Source organism: Rhinatrema bivittatum, chromosome 3 (assembly GCF_901001135.1).
Source record: "Rhinatrema bivittatum chromosome 3, aRhiBiv1.1, whole genome shotgun sequence".
NCBI lineage: Eukaryota > Metazoa > Chordata > Amphibia > Gymnophiona > Rhinatrematidae > Rhinatrema > Rhinatrema bivittatum.
Genome location: NC_042617.1, coordinates 562,912,154 through 562,933,701, shown reverse-complemented (window position 1 = coordinate 562,933,701; position 21,548 = coordinate 562,912,154). Strand labels below are relative to the sequence as shown.

The 21,548-nt window shown below is 43.1% G+C and overlaps 1 protein-coding gene across 1 annotated transcript in view; it reads right to left on the bottom strand.

Annotated features, from left to right (window-relative positions):
* The window catches only part of MAP3K5 (mitogen-activated protein kinase kinase kinase 5), a 375,637-nt gene that overhangs the window by 170,937 nt on the left and 183,152 nt on the right, over positions 1-21,548 (bottom strand). The window contains exons 6-9 of the mRNA XM_029596916.1: positions 18,730-18,898; positions 16,893-16,999; positions 13,002-13,172; positions 2,825-2,937 (exon numbers count right to left, since the gene is read on the bottom strand). Of these exons, the coding sequence (XP_029452776.1) occupies positions 2,825-2,937; positions 13,002-13,172; positions 16,893-16,999; positions 18,730-18,898 (560 nt within the window). The remainder of the gene's footprint in view (positions 1-2,824; positions 2,938-13,001; positions 13,173-16,892; positions 17,000-18,729; positions 18,899-21,548) is intronic.

Sequence of the window (21,548 nt, the reverse complement as noted above, 5' to 3'; positions counted from 1 at the left end):
GGAAAGCTGATCCAGGCACTCGATGCAGCAAAGTGGAACAGGCAGAGTTGGGAAGAGGCGATGGAGAAGGGCACTGATAAGAGCCAGCTTGCCCGATGAACAAAACTGGAGGGAGGATGTAGGTGGAGATAAGTGAGGAAAAGTAATGAGGGAGCTGCCACTAAATTCACTTGTAGGTGAGCAAGAGAGGTTTGGACTGTATGCAGAAACGAATGGGGAGCCAGCTGAGGAACTTGAGAAGATGGTTACATGATTGGAACAATGTGATGGGATTTAAGCTGTGCAGCTGAATTTTTTTCTCTCTCTCTCTTTATTCAGAGACGTGACCATCCTTCACATCGCATGCAGCTGAATTTTGAATAGATTGCAGAGGAGAGAGGTGATTTGATGGTAGATCTGGGAGGTGCAGGCTATGGTAGTTTAAGCGGGAGGTGAGGAAAGAGCAGAGAAGCATTCTGGTAGGATGTTCAGAAAGAAAGGGATGGATTTTGGTGATGTTATAGAGGAAAAAAAAAAAACCCGAGTCCATTTTCTCCTGGCTTTATTCTCATTTTGCCCCAATATTTTGTTGTTTTGTTACTTTACATTTACAGCACAGACTAGCAAGCAGATCTCTGGCCTGACATAGGTAGCTGTGGACTAGATCGCTGGTTTGGGAAGACTAAGGACATGCAATAGGCCACAGAGGCAATTTAGCTAAGAGACCCAAGGAGGAGCATTTACATAAATGTCCCTGTATCCTGAGACACTCTGATGGCAAATGAGTAACATAGCACCAAGGAAGTTCAGCGGAAAAAACACTGAACACAGCATGGCCTTGGTCTGACAGCTAAATGTACCTGCCCCATGTTACCAGCCTGTCTACAGGAGTGGGAGAAGGCGCATACGTTTGGGAGAACGCGGAGTTGCACATTCTGAGGTTTTACACAATGAGTTTGGACTGCAGTCTTCACTTAGATTCCCAGGTGCAGGCACTTCCGAGCCATTTAGGTTTTGTGGATATCCTTCAAACCTTGCCATTCTTTCATATATCCTCTTTCACCCTTTCTTTAGGCAAAAAAAAAAAAAAAACCCACAAAAATTTGCATGCGATACCAGAAGCGTCAACCCTGTCTTAGGCATTTTCAGCTAAATTTAGGAACAGGCCAGTAAGTGAAAGCTACCTGCACGTCTCCGTCACGCAGGCGAGCCAGGCTCTTAAGTCTCGCCCTCAGGAAAGCAACACAGGTGAGAAAGAACGAGAACCCACTTCACCACTGGCGCTATCATCTTCTGCATACGGGAAGCCCCAAACGGTCTTCCTTCTCTGCAGAGCTGCCCCCACAGACTCGCTGCTGCAGATGTTTAGATGTTCTCCTCTTCTCACTCAAAGCTCCACCCGCAACATCTGTCCTTCAAGAACCCTGACGCACACTCACATCCACTGCAGCTGGGATTACCTGTACAGAACTGCGAGGAGACGAGGCAGGGGCTCAGTGCTTAGAATTAAATCTCAGAATAGTAAGGTACTACTGAGCGTCGGGAGTTTTGGGTTTTGTTTAGTTTTTTTTGACAAGTACCTTGCAGCACTGGATGAGAGGGCTTTCATGAATGTGCTGTTTTGCAAATAGGGTCATGGAGAAATATACCGATTAATAGCTAAAACCCTTCAAGCTCCAGGTTGCTAGAGCAGAAATGTTTTTGTTTTTTTTAATTTCTGTTGTACGTCACTAAATATCCATTAAAACAAGTGGGGATGGGGGTTGGGATATTGGGGAGAATATAAACCAAGGAAAGAGCCAGGCATCAAACTGGTTGGCTAATTCGGGCTTTTCTTTGGTGCTTGCATGGGTGAAAGCATAGTAGACAACAGCAGAAGACCATTTGACCGCCCAGTCTGCCCAGTTGTGATATCTGTGTGTGCCTATTTTGAGTCATGGCCCACATTTGCACTGTTATATTTTGTTCTGGTTATATGAACAAAACCTATTGGGCTACTGTGGCCTGTGACATCCATTGAACACCACAGCGGGGAGTTTCCGATTACCAGCAGTGTGTCATGAAGGAGCACCGTCAGCAGTGGAAAACATTACAATCGTCTGCTAGCTGATCACTTGCAATCACTTGCTCCATTAGTACAGCATCAACAGATATGTTCAGATCCCTCCATGCATTGCGCCTTGGACTGCACACACCTTCAGGAATGTGGTCTACCATGAGCTTTTGTACAGTAAAACTAACATCAATGAACAATGACACATTAACCCACAACTAAATTAAAAAAAAAAATATATATATAGCTATATATATATATATATATATATATATATATATTATAGTCTCTCTCTTTCTCATAGCTGCATTATTGAATATACCTCCAGTTTATCCAGCTAACTTTACTATTCAGACTGTGTCTATATATAAACCTCCAAATTATCTATTCTTGATTACTGCCATTTCAGATGTGCTGGCATATACCTATTATCACAGTCCTTAAATAATTCACTGCAGTCAGGAAATCAGCATCAGCTCTTGATCGTTTTCACAAATAGTTGTTTACCTATACACACACACTATTACGTAAGGCTGTAGTAAGACCATGATTAATCCATGCTGGGTTTATAACAGCAGAGTATGTGCTACCAAGACTAGTAACTGATCTTCTACTGCACATCTGAAAATCAAGATTTATCATCTGCTGTGAACTTCCCAGATCTGCATCTCACACTATGAATGGGTTTCACTCAATTGGTTTCCTCACTGAAAGGCAGCTCATTGCTTGTTTGGTTTTCCAGCGAGCAAGCGAGAGAGAGAGAGACAGCGCGCTTACAAGCGCTATAATTACCAACTTTCCGCAGTTGAAGTGAAGCATCAAACTGGTGACCGGCTGCCAGCAGGAGCACTGCATAATTAATTCCCGACTGCAATGTTGGCTCAGACTCAAACGCCTTCCTGAACCTAGAAAAAGCAAACATACCAGTTTCCTTTCTAAATATTGAAATGTTGCATGCAGGTAATTAGACTATTTTTGGTAAAGGCTTACGTTTATTTACACAGAACCTACATCCCTTTAGGCTCTGCAAAACTATTTCATCGGACTCCGCCCATTTTTCCTTAGCACTCTTCCCTCTTGGCCCACTACACACACACACACACACACACACACACACAGAAGCAGTGCTTTAATTCACTGAATTTACAGTTTCACTATCTTAAATTAGTGCCAAATAGGGAACTACAGCACTATTTCCTGCCTATGGAACATCAAGATGGTTGTGCTGCCAAATAGCAAACTGTCATCACAGACAATGGGGCCGATGCAATAAATATGCGCTGAAAGCGGGCGCCGAAAACTCAGCGCCCACTTGCCTAACGCGCTCCCAGGCACCCCTCCTGGGGGTGCCATGCAAAATTTAAATTAGGGGGTCGCGTTATCAAGGAGGCACTAGGGTCGCCTGTGTGCCCCTAGCGCCTCCTTGAGAACGTGAGCCCGCAAGTGTCGCCCGTCCGCCAGCTAGGAAAATGGACATTGAATTTATTGGTGTACGTTTTCATAAACACCGCACAGCCAGGGGTTCAAGATACAGACGCTTGTCAACTGAGCGTCTATTTCCTGCACCCGACTGCAGGTGCTTTTTTTTTTCATATTTTTTTTTTTTTTTTAAAGATTTGTTCCTCCTACTTAATATCGCAATGATATTAAGTAGGAGGCTGTACAGAAAAGCAGTTTTTTCTGCTTTTCTGTACTACTTTTAGGAGCACTCAGCAATTAACGCCTGCATAAGGGGATTAGGTAGTGCCCATACAACCCGCGTCCAACTGCCAGTTAGAAAGTGCGCTCGACTGAGCTCACTGTATTGCATTGGCCCCAATGACGGCAAATTTTCAGAAAGTGCAGGCCAAAACGTTGGTACCAGGTATAGGCACTGCTTTGGATGAACCCTTGGTGGCCCAGAAGGAATTTAAATAAATGCATTTCTGATCAAAAATGACCTGTTCAGAAACAAGTCCCCGTTATATTGCGTATTTCCTGCTTACACTTATATGCATCCAGACAGGATGCTGCAGATGTAGAGTTCACAGCCCCTGAATGGAGGGTGGAGGCAGGAAGCAGGTCCCTGCCATCGCACTACAGTGACACCTAGTGGCCAGACTCGGAGTACACATGTACCGGGTTTTGGAGGGAGCCATGGTGAGTGGCTCCTGTTCATGGAGGGTCGCTGTGATAAGCTGGGCCAAACTGGAATTGAAAAGCGTCACCCATAAGAACCCTACAGCACTAAACACTGAAACCAAGGTCTATATTACTCTGCTTCATCTTCTGCTCGCCTCTTCCTCACAAAAGCTACTGCAGACAGCCTTAGATTTCTGGCATGGAAAGGTTTGCAACCATGCCAGAGAAAGAAGAAGAGATCATTCTGGTTTATACAGGCAAACAGGATTAAAGCATTTCAAAAGCATAGATGTCGTCAACCCTGGGCAGCTGACATGACAGCCGATCTGGGTCACCTGGAGTAATAACTGCTTCCTAGAGAGAGAGGGGAAGAGGAGGATCTTTGAGCTTTATACACAAACGATTCTTGCCACAGGCACAAAACAGGAGAAGTTTCATTTGTGTGTGGCTTGCCAGTTTCCTGCTGCTCCTTGGCTTTTCTAGCTCATCTAAACACAGCACCGTAGGGCCTATTTGATAAACTGCATAACACACATGCAGCACTGCACATGAACTGCAGGGTGTTATCACCTTACTCAGGGGCAGGCCAACTCTGGTCCTTCTAGTGTCACAGGTCGGTCGGTCGGTCGGTCAGGTCTGTCGTCTCCCCCCCCCCCCCCCCGATATCCAATGAATATGCATGAGATGTACCTGCCTGCCATGGAGACAGTGCATGCAAATGCCTTTCATGAAGATTCTATGTGGCTCTCTCGAAAACCCGACTGGCATGTGGCATTTGACGGCCAGAGTTGATTACCCCTGCACTAAAGGCTTTAAGCACTGCAGAAACACCGCACCACTGTGCGGGTTTCATACAAAAGCATTCACCGCACTTCCAGAGGTGCAGGTAAAGTTTTGCATTAAGGGCAGCATTAACGCAGGTTTAAATAAGATGATTAGCCACATACTGCTTCACCTCATTTAAGTTTTAAAACAAAAATTTATTGGGGGGAAAAAAACATTATCGCTGGTAATGCAGGCATTTAATGTGCCTTAATACAGATTAGTTAATAGGACCATTTATTTATTTATATTTATTATTTTTATATACCGACATTCGATCCGAGATATCACATCGGTTTACATTCAGGTACTGTAGGTATTTCTCTATCCCCAGAGGGTAAGTTTGTACCTGAGGCAATTGAGGGTAAAGTGACTTGCCCAAGGTCACAAGGAGTGACACAAGGAGTGACCATAAGATTCTTCACACATGGCTATCCTGACTCCATCCTCCCGATCTCTAGGGACTGTGCTATCCACAAGCCCCTGAGTGAATGTCCAGATTAAAAGCAGTTTTGCCTACCAGTACTAATCATCATTTCTATAGCGCTATTAACATACTCAGCACTGTATAGGTTTACATAAGAAATTGTCCCTACTCCACGGAGACTGCAATCTAGTTTATGCAAACATATAGGACAAAAGAAACTTTTGGGAAATTAATTTATTAAAAATTAGTTAAAACCAACAAGGCTGTGAGCAGGATAATCGGGCGCGAACATTTAAAAGCAGCCTTAAAAGGGTGAATTTTTAGGTTGGATGTGAATAGAGTTGAGGAAGCAGGAAGTCTGTCCCAGGTGTCTGGAACAGACAGGTGGAAAGCAAAGAGTCAGGAGCTGGCAGTGGAGGAGAAGAGATAAGTTCATAAGGTGGGGTGTAGGGAGAGATGAGAGAGGAGAGGTAATGGAGATGCAGAATGAATGTGCTTATGGGTGAGCAAGAGAAGCACAAACTGTATATGAGAACAGATAGGGAGCCAATGAAGTGACTTGAGAAGAGGGGTCATACTGAGTGTAGCAACACTGACGGCAGATAAGTCGCACAGGCAAATTTTGGATAGACTGTAGTGGAGAGAGATGGTTCGCTGGAAGACCCAGGAGGAGCAGGCTGCAGTAGTCTCAGCAGGAAGTGGTGAGAGAGTAGATTAGGGGGGGTTTGGTAGTATTCAGAAAGGGATGGATTTTGGTGATAATTATAAGGAAATAAAGGATATGTTTTAGCATGTACGTAGGGAAAAAAAAGAGAGAAGCTGAACACAATCCTGTTTAGAAGCACAATATAGATTATTATGGCTTCATCCATTTTTACACAAGAGCACATTTCTTTCTTACAGAATAATTTTTCTATTAAAAGGAAAAAAACTCTTCTTCAGTCCACTCTGCTACAATTCCTGCAAGGCTTAGAGTATAACTACTTAAATTCCCTCAAGCTCTGCAAAGTCAACTTATTTGAATGTTGTAAATTTTAAGCAAAAATTAAAAAAAATCTGCTGAGCTCACCCTATTACCCCCCCATCCTCAGTGCTCTACCAAAATCAGAGGGCAATTCAGGCCCCTGGGGAAGGACAGAATCTATAACTGTGTTCTGGATTTTGATCTGCTGCCTTTATATTTAGCTCTGGGACTGTGAGGGATCAGCAGTGAAACTCATGCTAATGAAATGAATTAATTACCATTAATAAAAAGGTTCATTGAAAAGCATAATGCATCTCAGGCTTTGATATTTCAATTAAGTAGTCCCTTTATGTGATACATTTTCTCTGTTTACCTGCATTGTCTTACAATAAAACCTACACTCAAGTGCACATTAGAAGACTAATTCAGCTCCAGATAGCTGGGGACAAAAAAAAAAAAAAATCCTTTCATTACATTATAAACTGCCCCATTTCCTGCAGTGAGAGATTTTTCAAAATCCCTCAGCTATTATGTGACAAATTTGCTAATTCTCACTCTCACTCTGCAAAAAAAGTTTTTTTTAAATTTAAAAACCTTTCACATCGCATAAAGTTTAAATATTGTTTAAATATAAAGTCAATCTGCAAACAGAATGTTGGGAATTATTAGGAAGGGAATGGTGAATAAAACAGAAAATGTCATAATGCCTCTGTATCGCTCCATGGTGAGACCACACATTGAATACCGTGTACAATTCTGGTCGCCGCATCTCAAAAAAGATATAATTGCGATGGAGAAGGTACAGAGAAGGGCTACCAAAATGATAAGGGGAATGGAACAACTCCCCTGTGAGGAAAGACTAAAGAGGTTAGGACTTTTCAGCTTGGAGAAGAGACGACTGAGGGGGGATATGATAGAGGTGTTTAAAATCATGAGAGGTCTAGAACGGGTAGATGTGAATCGGTTATTTACTCTTTCGGATAGTAGAAAGACTAGGGGGCACTCCATGAAGTTAGCATGGGGCACATTTAAAACTAATAGGAGAAAGTTCTTTTTTACTCAACGCACAATTAAACTCTGGAATTTGTTGCCAGAGAATGTGGTTCGTGCAGTTAGTATAGCTGTGTTTAAAAAAGGATTGGATAAGTTCCTGGAGGAGAAGTCCATTACCTGCTATTAAGTTCACTTAGAGAATAGCCACTGCCATTAGCAATGGTTACATGGAATAGACTTAGTTTTTGGGTACTTGCCAGGTTCTTATGGCCTGGATTGGCCACTGTTGGAAACAGGATGCTGGGCTTGATGGACCCTTGGTCTGACCCAGTATGGCATTTTCTTATGTTCAATTTGCCATGTATAAAAATCAACTATTTTTTAATTTTCTCTATCCTCCTACCACCTTTTGGTTTACCCCCGCCCAGGTTCTTTCTCCCTGTTGAAATGTATTTTCCAAACCTTCAGTTATTATGTGAACCGGTATGATGTCCCCACTAATACCGGTATATAAAAGTTTCTAAATAAATAAATAAATTACAGACATATAAAATTACAAACTTAACTGTGACATGTCTCTTTTGGTTTGAACTGAAATACAGTGCAACCATCCTTTTTATATTTTCTTGAGAAAGTCCTCGTTGTCTTTCCAAGTATGAGTTTACGTATGCTGAAGCTACGCTCAACATCAGCAGCACTGAGCATGTTACTTGAAATTAATACGGCATCTGCCAGCCAGACACGAACTGCTGCAGACTTAAAAAATAAAGCCGGGTCTTTTGTCAGTTCTTGTATGGTTGGCCACGTATGTTAGTGCGAGAAACTTTGAAATTCTTCTAAATGGACATCATTTCATGCAGGAATTATATCAAAATCGCATTTGATTTGAATTTTTAAAAAAATATCTCTGAGAAATCAAAACACTGACTGCTTGCTCTGTCCATGCCAACCTCACCTTCTCCCCTTCAGGTCTGGAGAGGAGGGCTGGGAACAGAAGAATAGCAGCTGGATTAGGGAGCAGACTGCTTCTGTCTGCTCCAGCCTTAGCCTGACGCCTCCCCTCCTCTTCACTGTCTGGAGAGGGTGAGTTTAGCGTTGCAGCAGAAAAATTCCTTGCAGAAACTGAGAAAAAACACTTGTCCAGGTGACCCCATAGACACTATGAAGCTTCCTTCAAATGATTGAATTAGGGGTAGGGGAGCCTCAGCTTTGTTGATTGTGAGGCAGATTGTAAATTATGCAGCAACAGGCTAATAATGCTGTTTCTCCTGAGGTGGCAGAATCACAGGGACACCGATTATAAAGTCTTCAGAACATCTTAATTGAATTCCATCAATAATCAACTAGGACTACCTTAATCTGTACATATATACTAAGGATGGAATTGTGCAGTTGAGAGCAGAAGTTGGTTTAGTGGTTGGTGATGATAAAACCTATGTGGCAATTATAAGGACTTTAGATTGAATATGGTAATAATTAAATTAGGGTTTATTTTCCTGGAGTCTATTCATTTCCTCCTATTTATTTCCACATAATGCTTTTTAAGAAATCATGACAACATCTTTTTAGCTTGCAATTTTTTGTCATTTTAAATTAAGGTCATGTTAGCATGGGCACATGTTTCAATGCAGGCTCCACCACTACTGAGTGTGTGGTAATTCGAAGACACCCAACCCAGGGGAAGCTTGGACCCTGTATTTTAGATCGAGTTTTTGGTCCACTGGCAGACATGATGTCAGTGTCTGACACTTCCTCATCTTACTCCTGGGGGAATTCTGCGCAAATAAATTGAAAATTCTGCACTCACAATTTTAAAAATCTGCGCACAAAAATGGAAAATTCTGCATACTTTATATTGGTTAAAATAGCACAATAAACATGACAATCTTTAAGTAATTCATTTAAAATGTAATACAGAAAAAATGTGTTGGTTAAAGATGTAGAGTTTTAAATATTTTGAGTAGAATTTCCCTAGAAGTACATTGTAAGAGTGCCCCTTCCTCCCTCTCTCCCTGCTCCCCTGGCCAGTCTCCTTTCACTTTGCCTTCTCAGGCACCCAAATTCCTTCTGCCTCCACTATCTCTCCCCTTCCCTGCTAGGCTCAACCCCTTCCACTCTATATCCACTCCCAGGGTTTGACCCCTCTCGCAGTACTGCCTCTCACAGGCTCCCTCTCTCACACATAGGGATCCCCTCTCTTGTGCATACACATACCCCCCCTCATACAGGCTACCTCTCTCTCTCTCGCACACACACCCCCGTTCTCTCTCATGCATACACCCTCACACAAGTTACCTATCTCTCATACACACACTCTTGCACATTGGCTCCCTCTCTCTCACACATACACAGGCTCCTTCTCTCTCATGCACATACATACCCCCCCATACAGGCTTCCTCTCTCTCTCTCGCACACACCCCCCTTCACACAGGCTCCCGTTCTCTCTCATGCATACACCCTCACACAAGTTACCTATCTCTCATACACACACCCTTGCACAATGGCTCCCTCTATCTCTCACACACACACACACACACACACACACACACACACAGGCTCCTTCTCTCTCATCTTAATAATGGTTTATTACTTTTCTTCCAGGAACTTGTCTAAATCTTTTTTAAACCAGACTATACTAACATCTTTCACCACATCCTCTAGCACCTAATTCCAGAGTTTAATTATGCGTTGAGTAAAAACATTTTCTCCTATATGTCTTAAATGTATCACCTAGTAACTTCCTTGAATGTCCCCTAGTCTTTGGACTTTTTGACAAGAGTACAAAGCCTGCATCTGCGGACAACCAGCACCTGAAGATTCAAGCCTTGAAACTGCTGAGCGCGGGCTTCTTGGCACTGGATTTTTCTGTACTCATACTAGAAAATTATTTTGGTTTTCTTTTGTGAGAAGTGAAAAGTTCTATTTGAGGGGTTGCTGAGGCAGTAACAAAAATTCTAAGCAACAAGGCTCAAGGCCAAAAAGTTAAAATTGTTGAGGGACTGGAATGTGTCAGTGCAGTAACTCGGGACAAACAAAGATTGGAGTGGGGGGAGGGGGGCTCACAAGGCAGCGTGTGCAGGTAGGAACTCCTGCACATGCTCAGTAAAGTTTCTACTAAGCTCTGAGCGCTGGGACTGAGTTGAAGTCATGAATAGTGTACATGGACAGAGAAAGACCAAAGAATCAAAAAGAAAGGAATTTCATGGTATGGAAAAACAGAACCCAAACTCCCTTATCTACAGGGGACTGTCATGAGGGGAAAAGGGGATGGTGCAGTGTCTGGGATTGGGGGTTCTCTTCCTTACCCCTACAAGGCCATGCAATTGTTGTAAAATGTTCTCTCTTTTGATAATGTGGACCAATGCTCCCTTGCATTCTTTGTAGGAGGGTGCAGGTGTACGCTGCTGTTGTGCAAATGATTTCACCAGGGGGTAGGTGGTGGGGATTGGAGAAGAGCTCGACCACGTTCTAAGTTCATGGACTGGAAATTCTTGGCTGCTGATCTTGTGATGCATGAGACCAGTAGCCACAAAATACTGGCCTTGTGAGGTTTGCGGCAAACAGACAGTGCAAAGGAGCACCTTCTCCTCATATTTTTAATGTAATTTTTTTTTTGGCCTCGGCAGTTTCTTCCTGCTCCTTTGAGCTCACTTGGAACCAAGGCTGCGACCTGGCATTTGTCTTCATTCCCTAACTAGCCAGGGATTTTCCCATTATATATTATCCCCTCAATTCACTCAACCCAGTTACTGCAGTCACAGTCCTTGGAGGGAGGCCATGTGCCAGGGCTCGTTCTGAAACCCTGCAATCGTGCGGCCTTCAAATCTGGCCTTAGCTGGCACGAGGAACGGGACTTCCTCTCTCTCCAGGCGTTGGGAACACAGTTTCTGCAGCATCCCCCAGCGATGAACTCTGATATTCTTTTCCAATGTCTTTGCTTTTGTGAATTGTACATCTATAGTACCACGTGCATGGCTGCACAACAACAACACAATTTTCGCTTATTTTCTATTCCTAGCTGGCCTCTAAAATTCTCTCTGTCTCCTCCTCCTCCTCCAGCTCATTGACTGAATAAAAAGTCAGATAAGCAGAACTTTTGAGGGCATTTACTTTATCTGCCAGCTGGGCAAAATTATCATATTTCATAAATAAACCAGTGTAGCTGCCATGTTAGTCCAGCTGCACGCAGGGATAAAGGTTAATAAATAAAACAAAAAAAAAGTTATAAGGCGATACAATTTTTATTGAACCAACAATATATTTCTTGACTGGCTTTCAAAAGCTACAGTTCCTTCATCGGGTCAAAACAAAATGAGCATGTCGGAGCATAAGATGACTTTACTAGAAAATAGGGAAAGTATTATCCAGCTAAGTAGCGATATTGAGACTTAGCCTGATAAATTAACCGGCTAAGCTAGATGTACTCAACAGCAGGTCTAGGCTTAGCTGGGTAACACTTATCCATCTAAGTAGCGCTTTTGTATGCGGATATTTAGCAGCATAGCTGTGCCAAGGAATATTATTGTAACTCAGCCGGATAAGATGCTTAGAAGGCTGGGCTCTCAATATCGAGTCCATTGAGGGTAACTTTATAACGGCTTGGGCAGGGCTGAAGGCCACATGAAGAAAGTCCATATGTACTTCAGCCCAAAATGTTCAAAAAGCAGAATTATGCATGCTGGTCCGCTCTGAAAGTCAGCGCGGCCCGCACGTACTTCAGCGCAGCACAGGCGCACACGTCTGCACCTGCGACAAACTAAAACAGAACAGAACACACATTTGCAGCAGGAAGTTATTTAAGGCCATGGCTACAATTTAGCAAAAGCACTGCATGTTGCAATGCAGGACGCCCATGTAAAGAGTCTTAATCCATAAACATATTTTCTGGAACTATTTCACCCTCCCCCTCTCCTTCCCCAAATGCCAAAACACACCAGGTCACGCAACCAGCATTACTCATTCTCTCTCTTCCTATCATGCACACGCAAACACAAAATACTTGTGCCATTCCCAATTTTAACACACAATAGCAGCACAGCAGCTTAGATTAAGTCTGCTTTGCCGGAGGTTCCCAGACTTGGAAGCCATTTTGATCTATAAACAAAAGTCTAGGGACCAGACAAAAAAGAAAATCGCTTAAAAAGTCAGAGCAAAACATGTTGGTTAAAACAAGCGATGTTTTCACACAGTTCTGAAGCACGCCTGCCCTCCGTTCTGGTTTTCAGTATTTTACTTTTGATTTTCCGGACTGAGTAACCACAAATATGGCCCTCTCTATCAAGCCACAGGCCTATCCATGCATGGTGTGAGAACTCGTGTGCTATACAGAGCCAGCTTCAGAGCAAACCGTAACCACTGCAATTTGTCCTCCGATAAATTCTATGACACTTTGATTCACACTAAAGCATTTGCAGGAATTATGCAATGAGAAGTATACTGGTCATGAGCCAGAACTGTAGCTGTCAGGTGAAGGAATGCAGTATGGGACTGTTGATATATAACACACTGTTCTCCTCTGTATACTGTACACATGCACGTTCCTTACACAGTGTATCTAACTATGTATATACATACACACACACACACACACACACACTCTCTCTCTCTTCTCAGAAGCACTCAGTACTGTGCTCAGACTTACCAGGAAGCCCCGTTGTCCCGGCTCTCTGTGTCTGAAAAGCCAGAGTCCAGAAACATGTCCTTGTAGATTCGGCCCACAAGGCAGTACATGTCGGAAGCAACCTGGTCCTCACACTGCACCAGAGGTAGCATAATTTCCAGGGCTCGCTGCCTGTCGCCAGGGAGATTTCTCCTTTTAAGAAAAAAAAAAAAAACAAAACTGTTTCAGTCTTTTATTAATACAGTGGAGCACTTTTTATCCAGAACAGTTGGGACGAGGCTTGCTCTGGATGATGGATTTTTTTTTTTCAGTCAATGAAAGGTTGAATTTTGAATAATGAGAGTTGTGGCAGATAATAGAATATAAGAAGCCAACCAAGTTTCAGGTAATAGAAGTCCTCTTGGACAATCGAATAAGGGCCGAAGGCCATGATTAAAAGAACTTTGGTTATAAAGTGCTTTACCACATGTTTAAAACCTACAAACTCCCCATATCTGCAGTCCATTATGCTTATTGGCATCTTACTGGGTTAGCGTACAGGACAGCGGTCTGCAGACCTATCATCGCCCCAGGGGCCAAGTCCTGCAAACCGCTCAGCTGCATACGACTGCACGCTTTGTCTGAAATGAACATTTCAGTCAATCGGAGGACAATCGGCATTCATTCAGTGTAACGTTATTTACCATCCAACAATGTCAACTCAAGTTAAGAGAACAGCATGAGGAAATTAAGCTGCACATGTGAAGGAAACAGAGGCGTGCTGTGCTCCAGATTTCATCTAGAACCTCCAGCACATCACTGGTCTGCGTTCTCCCGGCGTCACCCGACATTTTCAGCAGTCAAGTGGTCAAGATGTACCCGAGCCTCCAGGAAAAATCTGAGGAGCTACAGCAAACTTCGTTAAGGAACGTCTCCAATGTCGCTGTCACAGTCCTGGCAGGGTATATGTCTGGGGAGGGGAACCAAAGAAACCAAACTCCTCCTCTACCCCTCCCCCCCCCCCCCGAGTGCCCTGGTTCTTGATGCCATGTGGGGGTAAAAGGTTGGTAGAGCCATGGCCCCAGTGGCCCACACCATCCCGCTACTGTAGAAGCTTGAAAAATGTAAGCTTTTGGAAAGAAATACGATGCAGATCTGCCAGCTACGTCAAGGTAACGCCCTGAGTTTTAAAGCTAGCCACCCCCCTCTTCAGTGCATCAACTGCATCCAGGAGCGTCGCCCTTAACACGGATCGGCAGGAGCTCTCTTTATACACTGCTAATCATAACATTTTACCTTTCTGCAAGGAAAAGAGAAATAAATCCCCTTCGTCAGTAATACAGCAGTCTGGAGGGTGCAATATGCCTATAGCAGGGAGTGAAGCTGCAATTTCCTCCCTTCTAACAGCAATGTTCCAGCGACAGTAATCTTAACGAAGAAAGCATTAGGAACTTCAGATACTGTGCAGCAGCTCAGCAGAGGAGATAAGAGGGCAATATCAGGGCTTCAAGAATGGCTGAAAACTGAACGGCAAAGCTGATATGAGACATTTAAGGGTCAAACCCGCGCGCGGCGTACATGTGCACGCGCGACATGACAACCCCTGCCCTAAGGCAATCACGTTTGTGAGGCAGAAAGGCCTCCTTAATCTTCTGCTGAACTGCGACAGGCACAGAAGGGCTGTCCAAGGGCTCAGAGTTCAAAAGTGACCGCTATTCATTCACGCCGAGGGAGGGGTGTTTAACTTTCCAGAGTGATTAATAAGAGAGGCAATGTTTTACTCACTGACAAGAGAAGCAGCCAGTGAATTACTTATTATAAGCAAATATGATTTTACACAGACACAGACACAGGCAAGCTTCCTGATGATTCACGCTTCCAGATGGAGAGATCGCAGATTGCCACCAGAGTTAAGTCATTTGTTTAATTTTCCTTAAGTGACAGAATCACATTTAAACATGATGACTTTTTTTTTTTTTAATCATTCTATGAGTATTTAAAACAAACCAAAAGCTTTTGCAACATGTTCTGCAAAATTTCCCGTCACATAAAAATAAAAAGCAAAACAGAAAGCTGGCAGACTTTTCCCGAAAGTATCACTGTAGCCGGGTGCTGCAAAAAAACGATTATAAAATGAGCATTTAACTGCTGCATGACAAAGGGTTCGGGCACAGATGGATCAGAGTTGTTTGCTGTAGCCTCTAGGTAAGTGGTTCACAATCCATTCACGGGACACACCCAGCTAGTTGGGTTTGCAAGATATTCACAATGAATATGCAGGAGATAGATACTTTTGAATACCGGCTGGGTGAGAAGGTGTGGAGCACCACTGCTCTAATACTGTCTAGAGATGTGATTTGGCCGAACCTTTTGGTTCAGCCTTTATCGGCCCGCTACGGGAAATTTCATTTTCCCGCAGTTCGGGCTGATTTTTTTTTCGGCTGCCCCGAAATGAAAATCCCAAACCCTCCCCAACCCTTCAAACTTAATTACAATCCCCCCACCCTCCCGACCCCCCCCCCAAACTTGCCAAAAGTCCCTGGTGGTCCAGCGGGGGTCCCAGGAGCGATCTCCCCCTCTCGGGCAGACTGCTGCCAGTAATCAAAATGGCGCCGGTGGCCCTTTGCCCTTACCATGTGACAGGGGCTATCGGTGCCATTGGTCGGCCCCTGTCACATGGTAGGAGCAATGGACGGCCGGCACCATTTTGATTAGTGGCAGCCGGCAGCCCGAGAGGGGGAGAATGCTCCCGGGATCCCGCTGGACCATCAGGTACTTTCGACAAGTCTTGGGGGGTGGGGGGGTTGCAATTAATTAAATTTGAAGGGTTGGGGTGGGTTTTTTGTTTTGTTTTAGCTTTTAATGTGCCCTTTCTCCCCCCCCCCCATAAAAAAACGATAAGAAAACCACACGAAACTTTGTGGGTTTTCCTATCATTTCATCAGCCCCCCAAAATGCAACGAAATAGAAATATCATCTTTATTTCCTATTTCATTGCAAACGAATGCACATCCCTAATGTTGTCCTCGCAGGAAACAAATGGTGCTGGAAGCCAGGGCTGACCATGGTTGTCACTGACAGCTATCCGAGGTCCTTTTTAGCTGTCATACAACGGGGTGGGTTACGTTTCCCATACAATAATGAGTTCCCACAAACGTTTAGAATTATAGTGCAGCACAAGTGTAAACGATCTCCCTTGCATTTTGTTTAGGATTATCTCCTGCTGCCATGCCTTCAGCTGGATCATCGAGATTCTGCTGTTTTACACTTGCCTTGTTGTGAAGTCATCTCTCATCTTTAGGGACAGACCTCCTACCAGGTAACTTTCGCAGTTTATGGGCGCTGTTGGGGGGGTTGATGGTTATCTGAAGGACTCCAGAGCAGCCACAGGCCCAGCTGGTTTAGCTGTGCAAGGCTTCTGCTTCCTCAAAATGCCAGGGGGCTGAGTGCCATGCAGCAAAGAGAGCACAGGCTGCTCTCCTTGAGTACCGGTGACCCAAGGTCCACAGGGCACTTTCAAGCTGGCGTGGAACATGACGCTAAAAATCTATTTTAAAATTTAACATTTGAAAAAAATCAAGCAGCAGCAAGGGTGAGAGAGAGGAAAAACTAAGAAAAATCCTTGAACTAAAATAAAATGACGCAAAAAGGGTTTCCAAAGATCACAAAATGCCTTTCTAACTCCTCTGCTACCGAACGTAAGATATCACAGGCAAACAAAATAAAGAAAAAAAAACCTAGTTCCGAAAGAACTGGGGAAAGCTAGCTTACTGGCGGAAGAAACGCTGACAAACATTCAGAAACTGCTGTGTTCTCATGCAAGTGGTTGATTTCTTCCAGAGTGATGGGCTCCGAAGGGCCGCAGAAAAACGCTTATGAAAATGGTATTCAAATCCCATCCCCCACCCGCTTATCCCATCAAACCCTTCTTACCTATTCAGTGCGAAGGCATAATGAAACTTCACATGATGATGGGAGGTCAGATCAAAGGTCGGCAGCTTCTCCAACGTTTCCACCAGCTTCACAATGGAATCGTAGTCCTTTTTACACAAAAGAAACTGAACTCAGAGGTCTGTAACCACACTGCACCCTCTCTCGGGAGGAACCGCTCATCTATGGGCAGCAGGCCATTATGGGCACAAGAGCAAAAAAGGCCAGTAGCCAACTAATTTGGTTTTGTAGAAAAAGCGGCTTGATTAGACTCAGGGTCCCGGTTTTCCCACCGTTCCACAGCCGGCACTGGCCACCGTGCAGAATGATAAACAGCACTTTGACAAAAAAAAACAAACCAAAAAACTTAAGATTGTAAGCCCTCTGGGGACAGGGAAATACCTACAGTACCTGAATGTAATCCACTTTGAAGCGCTGAAAAAAAGTGTGAAAAGCGGAATAGAGATCTAAATAAAATAAATAAACAAACAAACAAATAAAACAAACCTGCAGTTATGTGGAGGCCTTTAGCTGCCTCCTACTCCAGTTTTCCCTCCAAGCTGGGTGGGAATCCGCCGCCTGCATTTTAACCCCAAGGCATGCTGCAACACTTCCCGCCGTCACAAAGCGGGTGGCAGACTCCTGCATACCCTAGCTGGCTACCACTGCCATCAAAATGTAACTTGAATGTAATAATTTTATTCAGCCTTGTGCGGCTGGTTAGCCACTTCAGAGCAGATTACATAATGTTTGGTTAGGTCAAAATTTGGAACATTACAATGCAAGCAAACTTGTAATGTAATGTGTCAATACAATAGATCAGATATGAATAGCTATAATTTGAGAACAAGTTTTTGCAATTAACTCTGAATATTTACATCCAATTAAATAGTTGATTATTTACATCCAATGGGCATCTGAAAAGCTAAGAGACTGTATGAACATTAATTTCTACAAGAGAAAGTCTAGATATAATAAACTCCTTGGTTAGCGAGGAGATGACTCCGTTTTCTTTAAGAAAGAATTACAAGCGATACAAAATTGCATTTTATTATAACTTTAAAAAAAGACAAAAAAAAAAAGGACAAAATACATTACATGACCTATGATTAAAGATGGCTCTTTAAGCAGTACAACAAACGGGCAGTAATGCTCAAGAATACTGTAGAGCGGTATGAAGGTCGTTTATGAAAAATAAGTGTTTTTGTGGCATTGGGATTCCTGTAAAGAGTTACATAGTTAAGCTTTTATAAGCATGACTTTTTTTGATGTCCTCCTGAATAATTTGTAGTTCTTGAGTGTCATGAGTTAACATGACTATACAAGATCTGTAAAGCAGTCAATACTGCCCAGTGCCCAATTCCCCTATTTTATACCCAGAATCCTCACTTCTTAGCTCCCAGATCCCTTCATATCTATTTCAGAATTTTCCAGCTCTCTCCTGAAAGTTTCTCCCATCTCAGGGAGAATCTTATTAAAGAGGCTTCTCCGTAACACACAGCTGCTATTACTGCTTAGGATGTAGGAACTGAAGGTTGATGAATAAGTTGTAGGTGATACCCGACAAAAAATTGACAACCACTATTTATTTGCTGACCTTTATTTCTCTGTTTTGAAACAGACCAACCTGGCAACTGCGCTACTTACTGTGTCACTTAAAAGATGCAATTTTATGATACAATTGATCATTTGTAATTGTTAAATTAAATCTACCTATCGAAATGTGTTGAGTACAGGTTTCTCAGAAAGGCATGCCCTGAACCAAAATTATATTACATTACCCCCACCCATAATCTACACAGCAGAAACCTTACATATACACATACACACAACAAAATACCTGAATATCTCTGTAGGACAGGAGCAAATTGATCACAATATCTGCTGACAATACTTCGCTGTTATCCATGCGCTGGCGGATCCGTGCCAGTTCTGCTGCCAGCTCTTTGCCCGTGTACTGGCCCCGGGCCTTCCTTATATCATTAAGGATGGACTCCCGGAAATATTGACTATTTAAGAGAAAACAAAAAAACAAAAAAAATGTAACCAAAGAAAAATCCTAGTTCTCTCAACAGTTTCACGGAGAAATTTATGTTACCCCAGAATCTGCTACTTTTCTCACCTCTCCCTCACCTCAAAAAGTAAAAAAGAAAAAAAAAGCCCAGTCAAAGGCAGACGGAATTGAAATTTTAAAATAACTAGAAATGCTTTAATAAAATAATTGAAACAGTAGTTAAAGTTTCAGATCACCTTGATGCAAGGAAGTCCCTCACCTATACACATGCACAGCTGCTGCATGTTTATCTTAACCATGCATAGACTTTACTCTGTATACCTAAATGCAAATAAAACTGACATATTACTACTAATTATTAGCCTCAAGAAACATGCATTGCATGGCTAGTGTACTCTACCTTAGATTTAACACACACACACACGCAAATGCAACTGGACATAGGTAATTTTATTGGACAAAGATTTTTTTTTTTGGCATCAAAGGAAATTCAGGGGAAACAGCTCAGTCTTTTGTCAGTCATGACATGATTTTGCATGGAAATCCTCTATCATTAATTTGTTGATACTAAACACTAGGACATCAAACACTTGGGGTTCAGTTCATCCAAACAGAGTTTTAGAGAAAGCAGAGTTGCTTATCTGTAACAGGCGTTCTCCAAGGACAGCAGGATACCCAGTCCTCACTCATGGGTGACATCATCTGATAGAACCTAGCTCGGAAAACTTGCATCAAAGTTTCAAGAACGTTGACTGAGCCTCTCTGAGCACGCTCAGCATGCCATTATACCACGCATCCCTTCAATCTCGTAACACAGGATTCGGGAATAACCCATGAAGTGGAAACCCAATTCCACAGGGAGGTGGGCAGGTTTTGTGAGGTCTGGCATCCTTCTGTCCTGCTTTCTCTGAGGACAAGCAAGATAGCAATCCTCACACATGGGTGAATCTCTAGCTATAGGTTGCCTCCCCCAACAAAAAGGGGACCAACATAAGAACATAAGAAATTGCCATACTGGTTCAGACCAAGGGTCCATCAAGCCCAACATCCTGTTTCCAACAGAGGCCAATCCAGGCCATAAGAACCTGGCAAGTACCCAAACACTAAGAAGATCCCATGCTACTGATGCAATTAATAGCAGTGGCTATTCCCTAAGTAAACTTGATTAATAGCAGTTAATGGACTTCTCCTCCAAGAACTTATCCAAACCTTTTTTGAACCCAGCCTTGATCAGAAATTCTAGAGCTGTACTTGTTGTTTTCCAAGTAAAACTGTGGCAGAGAATTTTTTTATTTTCTCTTGTTTTTGAATTGAAATACAATATTGCAATATGTTAGTCATAATTATCACCACTGCTACTACTACTATTAAACATTTATTTAGTGCTACAAGGAGAATGCAGTATTGTTCACTATTCATTCCTTTGCTCGATATAACATTCTTCTTCTGGAGTTAAAACCAAGGAGAGAAAATACAGAATAGCCCTATGGGTGATGGGGGATTTGGATTTTTGGTAGTGATTGTGACCCCCTTCTGTTCTTATAGGATGATAGCAGTACTGTACTCAAATTCTCCTCTAGAACGATTTAATCTGACCCCTGTGTTTTTTCACAAAGAAACCAAAGTTGAACATTTTCATAAAGCCCTCAATGTAGGCCCTCCTCCCTGCAAAGCCCTATTTGCTTTGCAGGGAGGAGGGCCTACATTGAGGGCAAAACAAAACAAAACCAGTGCCAATGGGCACAACAACAACTAGTTTTGTTGATAATGGCGGGGGAAGAGAAGGGTGCAGCCTGAACAAAAACAAACAATGGGCCCTAGTTGGTAACAGAGTTGGGTTGTAAATCTCAAACAAGTTCTGAATGACATACTGGCCAAACTTGCTGTTGTTGCATCGGCCATCCCTATCCAGACAATAATGCGATGTGAACATGGAAGAGAACTTTGTATCATTGCTCTGAAGATCTCCTCTTTGGGACCTGCTCGCAACTGGGCCACCTATGTTGCCATAGCTCGAATAGAGAGAGCCTTGACATGACCCCCAAGATGCAGTTCCACCTGGGTTTAATAGAATGAGATGCAATCTGCTAGCCAATTGGAGAACATCTGCTTCACAACAGCGATACCTAGCCTCTTCTGCTCAAAAGAAACAAAAAGCTGGGTGGATCATCTATGGGCTTCTGTCCACTCCAGAAACAAGACTAATACATTTTTGCAGTCCAAACTGCGCATAGCTTGTTGACTTTGGTGCAAATTGGGCCTGACAATGGACTGGCTAAAATGGAAGTTCAACACCACCTTAGGAAGGAACTTAGTGTGTGTACGCAAGACCACTCTGTCATGAAAAAAAACTTAATATAAGGTGCATAAGTCATTAAGACCTGGAGCTTGCTGACCCTGCATGCTGAAGTGACTGCCACCAAAAATATGAACTTCCAGGTAAGGTACGTAAAAGAGCTTTAATCAGCTAGGCCAGTACCACATTGAGATCCCAGGACACAGCAGGAGGAATTAGGGTAGACTTCTAATGAAGCAGACCTCATATGAACTGTACAACTATAGGCTATACAGAGATAAGCTTACCTTCTACACTGTGATGATATGAGACAATCATACTCAGGTGAACCCTCACAAAGATGGTTTTA